The 14,800-nt window shown below is 27.1% G+C and overlaps 1 protein-coding gene and 1 pseudogene across 2 annotated transcripts; both read right to left on the bottom strand.

Moving 5' to 3' along the window:
- Positions 1 to 1,830: 1,830 nt before the first annotated feature.
- Positions 1,831 to 5,653, bottom strand: LOC111280865 (2-oxoglutarate and iron-dependent oxygenase domain-containing protein CP2-like; annotated as a pseudogene). The gene is made up of 8 exons (XR_016335064.1): positions 5,161 to 5,653; positions 4,412 to 4,459; positions 3,999 to 4,161; positions 3,787 to 3,800; positions 3,620 to 3,743; positions 2,942 to 3,060; positions 2,258 to 2,369; positions 1,831 to 2,183 (listed from the first exon to the last, which is right to left on the bottom strand). The product of XR_016335064.1 is annotated as a 2-oxoglutarate and iron-dependent oxygenase domain-containing protein CP2-like (transcript).
- Positions 5,654 to 5,806: 153 nt separating this feature from the next.
- On the bottom strand, positions 5,807 to 7,584 carry LOC111280675 (uncharacterized). The gene has a single exon (XM_089757024.1). The coding sequence runs from the start codon at positions 7,216 to 7,218 to the stop codon at positions 6,058 to 6,060; it is 1,161 nt and encodes a 386-aa protein (XP_089613150.1). The 5' UTR covers positions 7,219 to 7,584; the 3' UTR covers positions 5,807 to 6,057.
- Between the last annotated feature and the right edge of the window lie 7,216 nt (positions 7,585 to 14,800).

Raw genomic sequence — 14,800 nt, 5'->3', positions numbered from 1 at the left:
GTTAAAAAAGTTGTTAATAGTAAATTATAATTCAACTTATTTTTTTAATGGAGATTTGTTTTATATTTTTTGGAAGTCTTGTTTGTTAAATTTCATGGATATTTTAAGTCTTTGTGATTTAAATAAATGTAATTATCTTATGAATAACAAGTGTCCACCATATAGCATGTAATAATATCAGAAATTTTTTTTTTATCTTTCTTAAATAAGTTTTTTTTTTTTTCATAATTGAAATTTAGTTTAAAAACCCCAAAAAAAGTAAAACAAGTTTAATATGGAAAAAGCGAAAGGGTTATACCAGCATATGGTTTGCCTTACTTTTCGTTATAGAAAAAGTAAAACAAGTCTAAATTTTTTTGTCGGAATTAATATAATGATAAAACTTATTTTGGTATATTAAATCTTTTAATTTATAAATAAATGTATTTAGTTGATGCGAATTTATTTATTAAAATGAATGCATTAATATTAATGGCCCAAAATATTTTTTAAATTTTTATTCTTATAATTAAAAATAAATAGTATGTGATAAATATATAATTTTTAAAAATAAAATATAAAAAAATTATTTATTAGCTAAAATATATCTAATTATATATGTATTTTAAAAAATCACTTAACTATTAATTTTTTTTAACTTAATCACTTAAATTTAAGTCATTTTCTAATTTAATTACTAAAATTTAAATATTTTTTACGTATTGATGTGATATTATCACGTAAATTATCATATGTTACTAAACATTGTCACATTATCTAATTAGTCACATAACATTACCAATGGTTGATATGATAGATGATGTGATAATATCACATAATACTTGTTTAGCGACGTATAATTGTCATGTAAGTATATAATTAGATATTAACGACTAAATAATTAAATTACATTTACGTGATTAAATCAAAAAATTTAATAAGTAAATAATCATTTTAAAAATATGATCATAAATAAATGGTCAATGATGTATTTTATTATTTGTTTATTAATAAATTAGATATTATTTTTAATCTATCTTCAACCTTTATTCTTTATATGATTGAAAAATACATAAAAAATATAAATTTTTTGAAATTTGTAGTCTTCAAACATAAACTCAACTTTAATATAATATTAACTGATTTAAAATTTTATCAAACTGTATAATTTTTTTAATAAAGTAAAAAAAATAACAGTTAATTTTTTTTTTAATATATGGTATTTGATGGTAGAGTTTATTATTATTTTGTTGGTAAGAAGATGATCGTGTGAAGACACTCGTGATCTGTTTGAATAATTGGGTTGTTTGCTTTGCATTTTCTTCGTTTCTGCCTTCACGAGTTAGGCTTCTGTCTCAATGGACTGTCGTCACCCAAAAAGCCGAAGTCAATCAACTATGAATAAATATCGTCCATTTGAAGCCGAAGGAAAAATCCAATGAGATCATTTTTTTTTTTCATTTGAAAATTTAAAAAACCTAAGCTTAAATTCTATGAAAAATGAGATAAAAAAAGATTTTACTATTGAGAACAATAAGGTCATTATTTAAAATTAATTAAAATATTTATTCATAACACTATTTAAATTATTAAAAAAATAAAATACTAAATATAAAGGACCTAAAGATGCTCGCACCAAAAACCAATAGATAAATTATGCTTTAACCAATATTTAATGAACTAAAACAAAAATAAACATTGATTTTAATGCATTTTATATTAAAAGAATGATTGATTTGCGAATTCTAATTTTTTTCTCTCGAAATCTCATAAATTAGCATGATGATTAGATACAAGAAAACTCAGCCAACCAATTTCCAGAATGGCAAAAAAAAAAACCCAATTTCCAGATGCTCGAAACAGCCAACATTAGATCCATAAAACAATGGAGTATTTACTTTTATGTGAAGAAGCTGCTGCCATTCTAAAATGTTAAAGACACATTCAACCGTAACTACAAAAGAGTTTAGTCGGCCAGGACACTCAGACAAGATGCCTATATATGTACAGCATTGAAGTACAATGAAGACACACAAAAAGACTTCCATCTTTTACCAACCCAATTTGGCAAAACTGCTTCACTTACGAAATATGAACAAGAATTTTCCTTTTGGGTGATAAATGGCAAGGATCCACCTATTAACAATTTCACAAGCAAAAACTTGAGTTCAAGTCGCAGGTTTCCCTTCCCTCTTCAGTAGTTTCTGATGAAGGTAGATGTCGTGATTAATGTTTTTATTTTGTACAAAAGCAATTCATATGACCTTTCTTATTATACCTGTTTGGTAGCAGCGATTGAGACTCGCTGCCTCTCTTTTCTCTCGTGTTGGCACTCTCCATACCAGCTTGAGAAATCTTTCTGATATTTCCTCAGCTCGCGGAAGACCAAACTAGAACAAAATTTTGCATGCAGTTTAAACAGTTGGCCAAAAACAAAATTGCACAAACTCTCATCCTCAAAAGCCCAACAGTTACACAAGTAAGAAACCAGAAAGCATTCTATACTAGACAACTTAAGACTTTATAATTTTCTTTTCCGCAACTTAGATTTGTAGCAAAATACATAAATGAAAAAAAACAAAAACAAGATAGAGAATTCAAGTAGCACCATTCTCCAAGGATGCATGTGCTTACTAAATTAAAATTTGTCATTCACTGATATTTTATCACATTTCAACTCCAAAAAAACAAGTCTAGACTCTAAATCTAGTCCAAGAAATACATCAATATTCTAAATTCTTAGGCTTCCTCTAAGATTTCTTCAATACCGTTCTTCGTATTTCCATATTGAATATTACATTAAGATATTCAAATGCAAACCAATGAGTAAGTTTTATTGAAGTGGTAATCACTTTCCAACTTGCTACATTACCAACTCTAAGAGAGGCCTGACTAGTTATCCCTCCAAAAGGTTATTATATGTGTGGTACATTTATACTAGGAAGTGCCAAGAGAAAGATACCTTCTGCAACACAAAAGTAAGTTGATCCAATGATCAGATGTTGTCGCTCTTGCACCATGCCTATGGCGCCCTCGATGAAGAACTGCACATCCTGGAACATGGGAATAATCCAAAATTTCCTATAATACACAACAAAGAGAACACATTAAATGAGCATTTTGTTACAATGACTAACAAATTAACAGCAGAAAAAGAACCAGTATATATATTTTTTTTTAATGAATCAACATCTGCTAACCAATTTAAATAATATGCCTACCACATGTTGTCTATTATATTACAAAATGAAAGGGGAATCTGCAATCCATTCTGTTTAAGCGATTTGTAATTTTATGTTCTCATTTACAAAAGAGAGCAGCCAGGGACTGGATTAAAAAAAAGCATAAAAGGCTATCTTGATATTTGCATGATTTTGACTTCATAGAGAGGTAATAAGAAAAAAGGGAGGGGGGTGGGGGGAGGGGGGAGGGAGTGGCGCTGCATCTGAGATGGGGCTTATTCTCCTTGTTGACTTGCTTCTATAGGAATCTTTTCATCAAACTGACACTAAACTTCATCCTAATGCTTTGTAGAACATGCAGCTATTACAGCTGAATGGTTAAGTCAAAGGAAAGCTTCAAGTCATGTGCCTTAAAATGAACAGTATCAAGGAAAAATTCATTAGAAGGATTACCATACATCTGATTTGGTTTCTGTATTAACATGTTTATCACAATGAAGCCTCGAAAGAACAAGTCTCCACCAGAAAGTTTTTTACCCAAGCAAACATTTAAGGTGATTTCTGAATCATCCACGTGAAAACCTACAAACACAAAGAACAGAAGTTTGTCAAGCTACAACTTTACACGAAGATTTTATGCTAAAAGACTATAACAGCATTACCAATAAAAGAAAAGATAACACAAAGGTATTATAAACAAGCAGATTAACGGAATAAGTCGGAGTAAGCATCAATAATTAAAATTTTAACGTGCACCAAAATTAAAAAAACAAGAGAGCTAAAGCAAAAAATACCAGAAGAGAAGAAGGCAGAGATGATACCTAAGACAACAACAACAATTCACAGAAACATTGCTGAAGCATTTCAAATGTAAAACTCCTAAAGTAGGTTCAGCCATTATACTTCTAAAACTTTCCTCTTTATTCTCATTAATTGCTTTGAGAAATGAGGGGACAAAGAAGTTTGAGGCATGCATTGCATACAATTCCCTATGCAGAGGCTGCAAAAAGTAGAGATCACTTGAACAGGAACAAGATATAAACCTTACGAAGATAACAAACCAAAATGCAATCTGTAAAATAAAATAAAAAATAAAAAAGTGCCACTACAAGGCACTTCTACATGGCCCATAAAGGGTCAATCATGATATATCTCATAAATTAGCATAGTTTGGAATTTTTGCAGGCATAAATTAAGTATTCCAGGTTGAATAGAAGCAATCCTAGTCAATGCTTAGTTACACTATGTACCTGATAGTGTGATATAATCTTTTGGCTGTATTCATGATGCCTTTGAACCTGTTCAAAAAAATTTTATACAGCACAAAAAAGGGACAGGTAAATGGAAAAGGAAAATTAAAAGAGATAGATAGCCACAAACTAGAGAACTAGCATAAACTAGAAGTTAAAAGAAGTGAGTAATGGAAAACATTGACCAACATTAACATTGCAGAAAAATACTGAAGAATAATATAAGAATAGATATAAATTGAAACTTAAATTTTCCAACGACAACAGGAAACACAAAAACCTTTAACTGATCAATTAGTATATCGCTACATCCCACTCTAAACAACACTTGGCAGCTGATAAAGCCACAATACTACATGAAAAAATCCCTTCCTTTTCGCCATTGTTCCAGTATATGTTCTCCACTATTTCCCAACCAATAAAAAAGAGTTAAAAACAGTTAATCATTCCTTCTTAGCACTCCTTTAATTTAAAATCTGTGACTGTCACACACTAATCATTTTGAGTTTCTAGCAATATTTATATATATTTATATATATATAACCCTTGTATGGTATTATAAAATTCATTTGATTTTTCACCTTCATTAACATAAAATGCTTAAGTTTAACTGGAAAATTAACATAACAATAATAATAATAATAATAATAATAATAATAAATACATTGTGATTTCATTGGCAATCAGCAACGTAAGGTACGACGTTACATATAAGAAAAAGCAATAATAAAAACAAGAAAGAAGCTTACGCGAGATCGTTCCCCTTCAGGAGAGTAACGAAGAACAATATCGCGCATGTAATAGAGCTTGGAGTCGCGAGAGAATGAGAGCATCGGAGAAGGCAAGTAACGTTCCAGCGAGCTGAACAGAAACGGACTGAACTCCAACTGCAAACCCTCGTAGCTCTCCGGCTTGTGCTCCGTGTTAGGGTTCAGCCGTAACCGGTGCATCGTCGCCATGCCCGGCATCACCGCCATGCCGTTCCCCTTATGACCATCTATCGGTGGCGTTGACTGTTAAGTCTCCTTTCTAGTCACTTCCAAAGACATGATTTTTATATTCTTATTTTTAGATTTTCACCAGCCTAACAACAATTTCCAACCATTTCTATCAAAGAATAACAAAAGTATAAAAGAAGCGGCTGAAAGCCAGAATTAGCTTCTGAAAGGGTCTTTTAGGGTTAGGGTTTTTAATTTGGCACCCGGATTTTGTGACAGGCAGTGCGGCAGACGAGGACAGCCTGGCGTTCGAGGGTGTTTCGGGAATTTCAACATGTCGAAAATGGGCCATGAATATGGGCTTCTCATTCTCCAAGTTGCTTTGTTATATATTTAACCATTTTAAGCAAAATTTTTCACAGAAACAGAAATATAAGTCAAATTGCGAATTTCAGAGTTAAATCAACGAATATTTTGGATTCTGAATTGTATACGTAAATTTACAGTTCAAATTACAACAAATTCAAGTCCCCTTGCCAACAAAAAAGTTGGATTCCTTGGCATAACCAGGCTTCAAGCAGCAGATTCAACCAGAAGCCGAATCTGAACATGCTTTTCTTCTTCGAAGAGAGGCCACCCACCCAGAAATCTAGCTTGAGATTGAGACACGAGACAGACAAGACACAAGACAAAGATCATGTGCCCATTTCAACATCTCCTTAGTCTCCCTACACATCTTAGTATCAAGCACCATACAAGTGTAAGCAAAAGTGCAACACCTCGCCCTCCAACAAGTCCGGCAAGAACAATCACAAACAGAATCAGATACCCTGATTTCCCTTTTCTAACATTCTCCACCTTGTCTTTAACAATTCCAATTTCTGACTCAACCCACAAATGTTGAACAGAAGTTGAAACCACATCTCCAACTTCTTTGTAACTTTCTTCTTCATCATCTTTTCCTCGCTTTTCCTCTTCAATCTCGTTCATTTTATGTAATTCACTATATGATTCATCCTTATTGTTACTCTTTCCTTGCTTCTTTCCATGACGCAGCTTCTTTGGAACAAATTTCTTGATAAAAGCTCTTTGAATTCTAGCATTTCGACTACGCTCACTCTTACATGCTAAGATTTCCCTTCTTGTCTCCATCTCATCCTCTTTTATCTGTGTCTCTAAACTTTCACAGCCTTTACCAACAGTAACGCAATCAAATTTTGATTCCGCAATCTGAATTTCCTCAACGCAATTATCTTCCAAGTCAATCGACCGACAAGAATCAGGGAAAAGAGTTCCTTGTTGTTTGACAACCAATTCCTCGGCTGATGATCCTTGTTCCCAACCCCATGTCTTCAAAACCAACAAAACCTTTCGAATCAAAGAATCCAAGAAAACCATCTTACATTCTGGTCTTAAGAAACCAAAAAAACGCGTCCCAACAAACTCTATTAGCACAAGCAAGAATGCAGCCACCATGATCCAAAGCGCAACATTTCTGGTACTAACAGCCAGAGCCGCCACCAAAAAAACTTTAAACGCTGCATGAAAAGGAATCTTCTCCTCGCATTCTGTCTTAACTAACACTAACTTACTAACATCCATTTGAGGAGATTGTAGCTCTTCAATGCAGGGAGGGGAAGGGAATGATTGGGGAGGCGAGGAGGGTACATGGGTGGAAGGGGTTTGGATCTGGGGGCTGGATTTCCTTTGTTTTCTCAAGCGATCACGGTTTTTGACGAAGAGATCGATGAGGGAGGTTGGGAACCCAGTTTCCACCACAAGGGATCTGCCGCGTTTGGGGGATTGATGGAGGTCAGCAACCAGCCGGGAAATACGAGTTACTTTGGCTTTCTTCCATGGAAAAGGCATGGTAAAAAAACCCAAAAAACAAAAGCAAAAAGAACTAGCTTTTTCTTTTCTTATTCTAGTTCTTGAGTTGTTTGTTTGGTTGAAGGGAAATGGTATTAGATTAGAAAGAAAATTGGGTTGATCGTCTACATGATGGATGTTTTAAAGCCCAGGAAACACGAAAGTGGAAGCCGCGTGGGGCAGATGGTTTGGTTTCACATGAAAGTGGATGGAAGTTACGGCTTCTCTCTTTCCTTTGTCGGTCAATTTTTAGTTTTCTTTTTTATGTTTTTTTTCTTAATGAATTTGTTTTCTAACCGAATTGGAAAATCTGGTCTTTGAATTGTTCTTGTCGGGGTTCTGGTTTTAAACACGATTTATCTTTCTCATCCAAAAAAAAACAAAGATATTTTTATTAAAAAAACAAATGATTTATCTTTACTTACGCCTTTGAGGTTGGCATTTCACTCTTATTAAAAGCATTTTTGAGTTCTTTTTTTCTTTTATTTAGCTTATAAATTATTATTCTATAAACTAATATAATTGGGAAATGTTCATGTCATAAATGTATTAATTAATTTATATTTAATTACTGTATAATGGATATATAACAAGGTTGTAACTCATAAATTTATTCGTGAAATTAAAAATATTGTCTTTAATATAAATATGTTAAAATTTTTATCCTTATTAAATTATTTTTTTAAACAAATTTTTTTAAATAATTTAAAATTAATTTTTATTTTTAAAAATGATAATGTAATTGAAAAAATATAAGTATGTAACATAAATGATTAATTTATTAAAATTTAATAATTTCATGAAATTAAAAAAATAAATTTAAATACTTTTCAATCTCCTTTTTCTATTATTTTTTAATTATGTTTAAAAAATTAAAAATCCATTGCTTATTTTTTTTACTCTAACAATATAATAAAAAATAATTAAATAGATAGACAATAACTTTAAAAAGCCAAAAAGATCCATAAACTTTAAAAAATTAACAACAAGTCGTTGGTAAAGTTAATTATAACACATGACACATCCAATTAAAAGAGGAAAATTATCCTGTCTTACCTATAATCTAAAATAAATAACTATGAAACTTAATCCGAATTTTTTTTTTTTGAATATAACTTAATCCGAATTTTATAACATCTAAACGTAGTAACAGTTACTGCATGTCAACTATCAAAGCAAACCAATAATAATGAAGTATAAGGAAATTTCTACACAAAGTAAATATAGTCATATATAATCAAAATAATCCAAATGCTAGATAATTATATTGCAAATTTTATTTATACAAAGAAACAATTTAAACTTTTACATATCCAAATTTATTTAATCCACAATATTAAAATCTTTTTCTATCGCCGTGGCAAAGTTCTCGTACCCTTAGCTAGATCTATCTCTTCTCTGATAATCTCAAAGCTTTTCTTTTCGATCCTTTTCTTTAAAAATTAATAATTAAACAAAAAAAAAAATAAATGCACATGCACATTACGACTTAAAACAATTATTAGATATAAAAAATGACCCGAGAACGAAATGATTCAAATTTAAAATAATTTAAATTTAAATCAATTCAAATTTAAATTGAATTCGTCAAAAATAATTTAAATTTGAAATGATTTAAATATTTTTTAACTCGAGTCGGAAATAATTCAAAACTTTTTTTATTTGAATTGAAATGATTTATATTTCCTTGACTCAAATCAATGACAGAACTTGACCTATAACTTTGAGAAATCATTTAAAATATAGTATTTTGTATATTTGTTATTTTACTCAAATTTGAGAGTAAGTGTGAGATGCATACAACTATGCTCATTTTTATTTTAAGTTTTTATTTACATTTAAAATATCTAATTTTTATTTTTACGTTTATCGCATATGTATCGAATATGAGTATCTTAAAAAAAATAAAGAATTTGATTATTTAATATAGTTGATTTAATATTTTATCAAACAAAAAATAAATAAATTATTAAGAATATTGACTTAAATTTCATAAGAAATTTGTTTAGAATTTATTTGAGATTTGTTAGATATTACTTGATGAATAATAAGACTTACAAAAAAAGAATTCTAAAAGAAAGGAAATTTTTAATAGGTAAGTTTGACTTGCAAGAGAAGAATTCTAAAAGGAAAGTAATTCTTAATAGGCAAGTTTGACTTATAAGAAAAGAATTCTAAGAGGAGATTGATTCTTAATGGGCAAATTTGCATGGTTATAAATAGGTGAAGTCTCTATAAGGTTAGATATGAGAAAAAGATGTAAGAGAGTTATAGGGTTTTGTGGGATAAGACACTCCATAAGAGTATTGAGGCTTTACGTCTTATGGGTGTGTATGTTTATTTGTGAGTGGACTAGAGGAGATTGAAATGGTTCACATAGGTATGATGTATGAGAACATATGAGTATGTATTTGGTTATGTTGAAAGTGTGCACAAGGGTTTGGATTTGTGTTTGTTTGGGTTGAGAATACTCCATAGGACTAACGAAAATTAAAAGTGTTTTATGAGTATTGATTGTTGAGTGAGGTTGATGATTTGATGTATGTTTGTAATTCTCTATAACTAGTGGATCTTGTTTCTCATCCGTAGACGTAGGTTGATTGGATTGAATCACGTTAAATTATTGTTTTTTGTGTATTTGATTTATTATTTGATTTCACTTACGTTGGTGTGATTGAATTGAAGGCTTTTAGCCCAACATAAATAAATCACAAAAAATAAAAAATAAGTACAATAATCTAAAAAAACAATATATCTCTGATGTTGGATACTACGTTGAAAACTTGAAACTTGGTTAAGAAAACTTAAAAGTTAATTTAATTTTTTAAAGTTTATACGAGTGTGATTTAATATTTGTTGCAAATCTTTTTTATTTATTTATTTATAATAAGGTAAAACATTAAAAAAAAAAGATAGTGGGGTTAGAATTCACACTCACATATTTTTTTTTAATCTTTTTAATCATTAAATCAAAAGGTAAAAGACATAAATTTATTATTTTTAAGAGTTAATGAATAATAATTACAATATAATAAATAGAGAAATAATAACTTGATTTTAATTTTTTAAAATAAAATATATAAAATAAGGTAAAAAAAAAAAAAAAAACAATTTTAATGTGAGAACCAATTAAATCATAGCTCTCACCCCAAACTTTATACATATATGTATAAATATTTATTTATTTATTTTCTTTACATTAAGCCCCTATGCTTTGTATTCTTTTATTCTTCTACCATATTGTTTTTTAGCTGCTCATTTGACTTGTTCCTGTATTGGCCTTAAAGGTACTTTTAGCCCCCACGCTCCAATTACACACTACCTTTTGACTCAAATGATTTGATCCAACCCGACCTATGATTGGCCACCTCTAGTAGTCAAGTCACTAACCAGAGAGGAAAAAGGCGTATTGCTTTAATAATAATAAAAAAAAATGGTCTAACAATTGAACATTGTGAAATGGACATTCAAAGTTTTGCCCAATGCCAAACTGTCAATATCCCACCAAACACATAACTTGTAATCATGATTGGATCACATTAAGAATAAAGAAATTGCATTGCCAAATTGCCCTTCTATTTACAATCTTGAGTAAGAATGGAAATTACAGTAATAAAATCAAAGTGATTTTGGGGGTTAAAAAGTGGCGGTTGGAGGTCGGACACAATGATTTTGTAGTACATATAGAGTAGTAGGGATATTAAAATGCGGAGCACGCGGAATCAGACTAAATTTAACTTTGTAAATATTTATTTTTAGAGGGTTAAATATAAAAAAAATTATTATTATATTTTTTATTAATTTAATATTTAAAGAAATAAAATTAATAGTTAGGTATTTAAATTTTTTATTTTGTTAAATTTTTTGAAACTTCATACTAATACTATTAGTTAAATTGCTAACGTAGCATCAATACTTAATAAAATTATAACGTGTGTAAAACATTTCAATTATTTCTATATCATCATTGTTACATTAATATTAAAATAAATTTTTTAAAAAAATTTTAAAAATATAAAAAATTTAAAAAAATTTAAATGTTTCAAAAAAATATGAAAAACAAAAATATTAAAAATCTCCAAAAATCCAAAAAATTAATAAAATTCCCCAAAAGTTTAAAATTTTCAAAATTATAAAATTTTGAATAAAAAAATTTAGAAATCCAAAAAATTCAAAAACAAATTGTTAAAAGTAAAAATACTAAAAAAATTTAAAAAATTGAAAAATAACAAAAATTCAAAAGATATGAAAAATTTTATAAAATTAAAAAGTCAAAAATAAGAAATTTTGAAAAAAATAATTTTTTTAAAAAAATCCATAAATATTTAAAAAATTGAAAGAAATAAAAAATAATTTTGAATATTAAAAAAACCATAAAAATTAAAAAAAATTTCAAAGTTCAAAATATGAAAATTGAAAGCTTTAAAGATTATTACAAAAATTTAAAATGTGAAAAATTCAAAAAATATCAATATATAAAAAATAAACATAAAGTTTGGTTGTGTATATTTCTTTTCTTTTCTTTTTTCAAAATTTCTTTTTTTTTCTTTTTCTTTTTCAATTTTGTTGATTATTTAAAAATATTTCTGATTTTTGGAAAAATTTTGAGATTTTTAAAAATTCTTATGATTTTTAAAATTTTTGTAGATATTTGTGGATTTTTTTTTCATAATAAGTTTTTAAAATTTTTTAGATTTTTCCCTTTCTTGGAGTATTTATAAAAATTTTCAGATTTTCTAAAAATTTTGGAATATTTTCTTTTTTCAGATTTTTGAAAATTTTTAGGATTGGTTTTTCAAATTTATTAAAATTTTACATTAATTTTTTGAATTTTCTTTAAATTTTATTTTTTTCTATATTTTTACCTTTTTAATAATTTTTAAAATTTTTCTTTTTTTTTTTTGTGATTTTGAGAGTTTTTGTGAAATTTTTACGATTTTTTATTTTTTCCATTTTTGTTTGAATAGAATTTGATTTTGAATTTTTTTCAAAATTTTTTATTTTTCTTCCTTTTTCCTTTTTTATTTAAATTTTCAAAATTTTTGCAATTTTTTTGATTTTTTAATTTTTCAAAATTTTTTTGAGTCTTTTAATTCTTCAAAAAAATTGAATTGATTAAATTTTTTTTAAAAAATTTTTTTGGATTTTCTTTTACAAATTTTTAAAATTTTTGAAAATTTTAAAATTTTTGATATTTTTCTAAATCTTTTTGAATTTTTGAAAATTTTTTGTAGTATGAACATGACAATGATTGGACATTTTTCATAAATATCATAATTTTTTGGATATTTATACCACCTTAGTAACTAACTTGAAGTATTAAAGTATACGATCGAATAAAAGTTCAAGTATTTAATTGTAAATTTTATTTTTTAAAATATTAAATTGACAAAAAAAATGTACAATACATGGATCATTTTTGTATTTAGTCTTTTTTAGAAAATTAGGTTCATTATTAAAAATTTTATATTTTAAATATATTTTAAAATTAAAATGTAATTAAGTTATGCTATTTATTAATATAAGATCCTTTTAAGTTTGGCTTAGGTAGAAAAAATCATATCTAATGCTTTATTAAAGTCAAACAAGATGTTATGGTTCACAGTAAATTGTGATGTATTTTTCTTTTTATTAATTGAATCTTATAATTTTATTTTACAAAAAATATCTCATAAATTAAAAATGATATAAATAATTATATTTTAAAATTAATTTTAATACAACTGATCACAAACTCTTTCCACATTTCAATGAGAGTTCATTGGTATTGTTCTTGGTGGATATCACTAAAACTCTTAGAATTGACATTAATATCAAATGACATGATCGATATCAATTTATAAAATATTATTCACTTTAATTCATTAAGTCTCATTATTTCATTGGTGATGAAAATATAATTTAATAATATTAAAAATAAATAAAAAATATTTTAGAACAACCCCAATAGTTGATTTTTGATAAGAGGTTAATAAGATCGATTAGAAAAAAAGGGTGCAGCTATGATTTCGATTTTAAAAGGCTGAAACTCTCTTTTACTTAGCATGAATTTGGGCCTTCACAATTCACGGAGGAAGAAGAGGAGAATTAAGCGTTCATTCATTGAAAACAAAAAGTCTTCACGACTCAAGAGCTGGTTGGAGGGTCTTTCTTTAACAAGGTTTTTTTCTTTTTTCTTGTACATGATTGCTTGACAAATTTGTTAATCAATGGAAGTCAAAATGAAATTGATTTGGATATTGCATGGAATTAACAAGATAGAAATATGTTGCTTAAAAGCTTCTTAGCTTTTGTGCCCTGTGAACGTTACAATGATTTTTTTTTCTTGGTTTAATTTTCTTAGAGCATGATACAGGGAGGATCCAATATTTTTTTTTTCTCCAAGGCTATGTTTAAATTGGGGGGAGACGAGGGATAGGAAGGAAAAGGAAAGGAAAACAGGAAAAATAAAAAAAAATATATTTTTTTTTGTTTGGTTTATCATTTACATTTTAATAAAGAAAGGAAAGAAAATTGAGAATCCCTCCCTTCCCTCAAAAGCTCCAATTTTTAATTACCCAAAATTGAGATAAACGAAAAAGAAAGGAAATAATTAAAAATTTTTAAATAAAAAAGAATTAAAATTTTTTAAATATAAAATTCTTTTATATTTTTATTATATTTTATCATTTTTTCAAAAAATACTATTATAATATTCAAGCTTAATTATTGATATTAATCGTTGATTATGCTTTTAAATCTTTTGTAACTCATTTCTCAACTTTTTTTTTTTGATTAATAATTTCGAATTCTATATTTTTTTAATTTATACTTAGATCTTAATTTTTTTTTTCATTTTGTTATCACTTGACAAATTTTAAAAAATAAAAAAAATAAAAGAACATGACCAATCATGTATAAATATGGGAAAATGCTAATACTTAAACAAATTTAGGGCTCATTTTATCTTAATAATAAATATTTAATTAAATATTTAATTTTTTCATTTATGGATTAATTTAAAAAAAATTATGGTAGTATAAAAAAATTTCAAATATATATTTTTTATGAATTAATTATTAATAATATTCTTTTTAATTAAAACTATTGTTTTTAACTTTTAAAATTATTTAAAATAGTTAATATTAAGATTATTCACATGATAGAAAAAATATTTTATTTTAAAAAGATATAATTAAAGCAATATAATATAATCTTTTTTCCTTTTCTTTTCAAAATTTAACTAAACTAAGGTTATAATTAATCCATTCATTTCCTTTCTTTTACTCATTTTAACTATCCAAAAATAAACTATAATTTCTTTTATTTTAAAAACCTTTCTTAGCGATCTCTTATAATATATAATTTTAATTCTATCGATGTATGGAAAAAATATCTGGGATGTTTAATAAAAAATTTTGTTTCAATTTTTTTTTCAATCTGTGAATTGTCTATGAACACCCTACCTTTTCACGTGGATCCATTACTACAAGTATACCATTGATGCTCGGTGCATGGTGAATGATCCAATTGATGCAATTTTTTTTTTTTTAATAAAAATTGGGTTAAATTTTATCTTTTGAATCATTTAAATTAAATCGGG

Source organism: Durio zibethinus, chromosome 28 (assembly GCF_047325235.1).
Source record: "Durio zibethinus cultivar Kanyao isolate XHJ-2024 chromosome 28, ASM4732523v1, whole genome shotgun sequence".
Taxonomy (NCBI): domain Eukaryota; kingdom Viridiplantae; phylum Streptophyta; class Magnoliopsida; order Malvales; family Malvaceae; genus Durio; species Durio zibethinus.
Note: the sequence above shows the minus strand (reverse complement) of the source record. Positions and strands in the feature narration are given on the sequence as shown.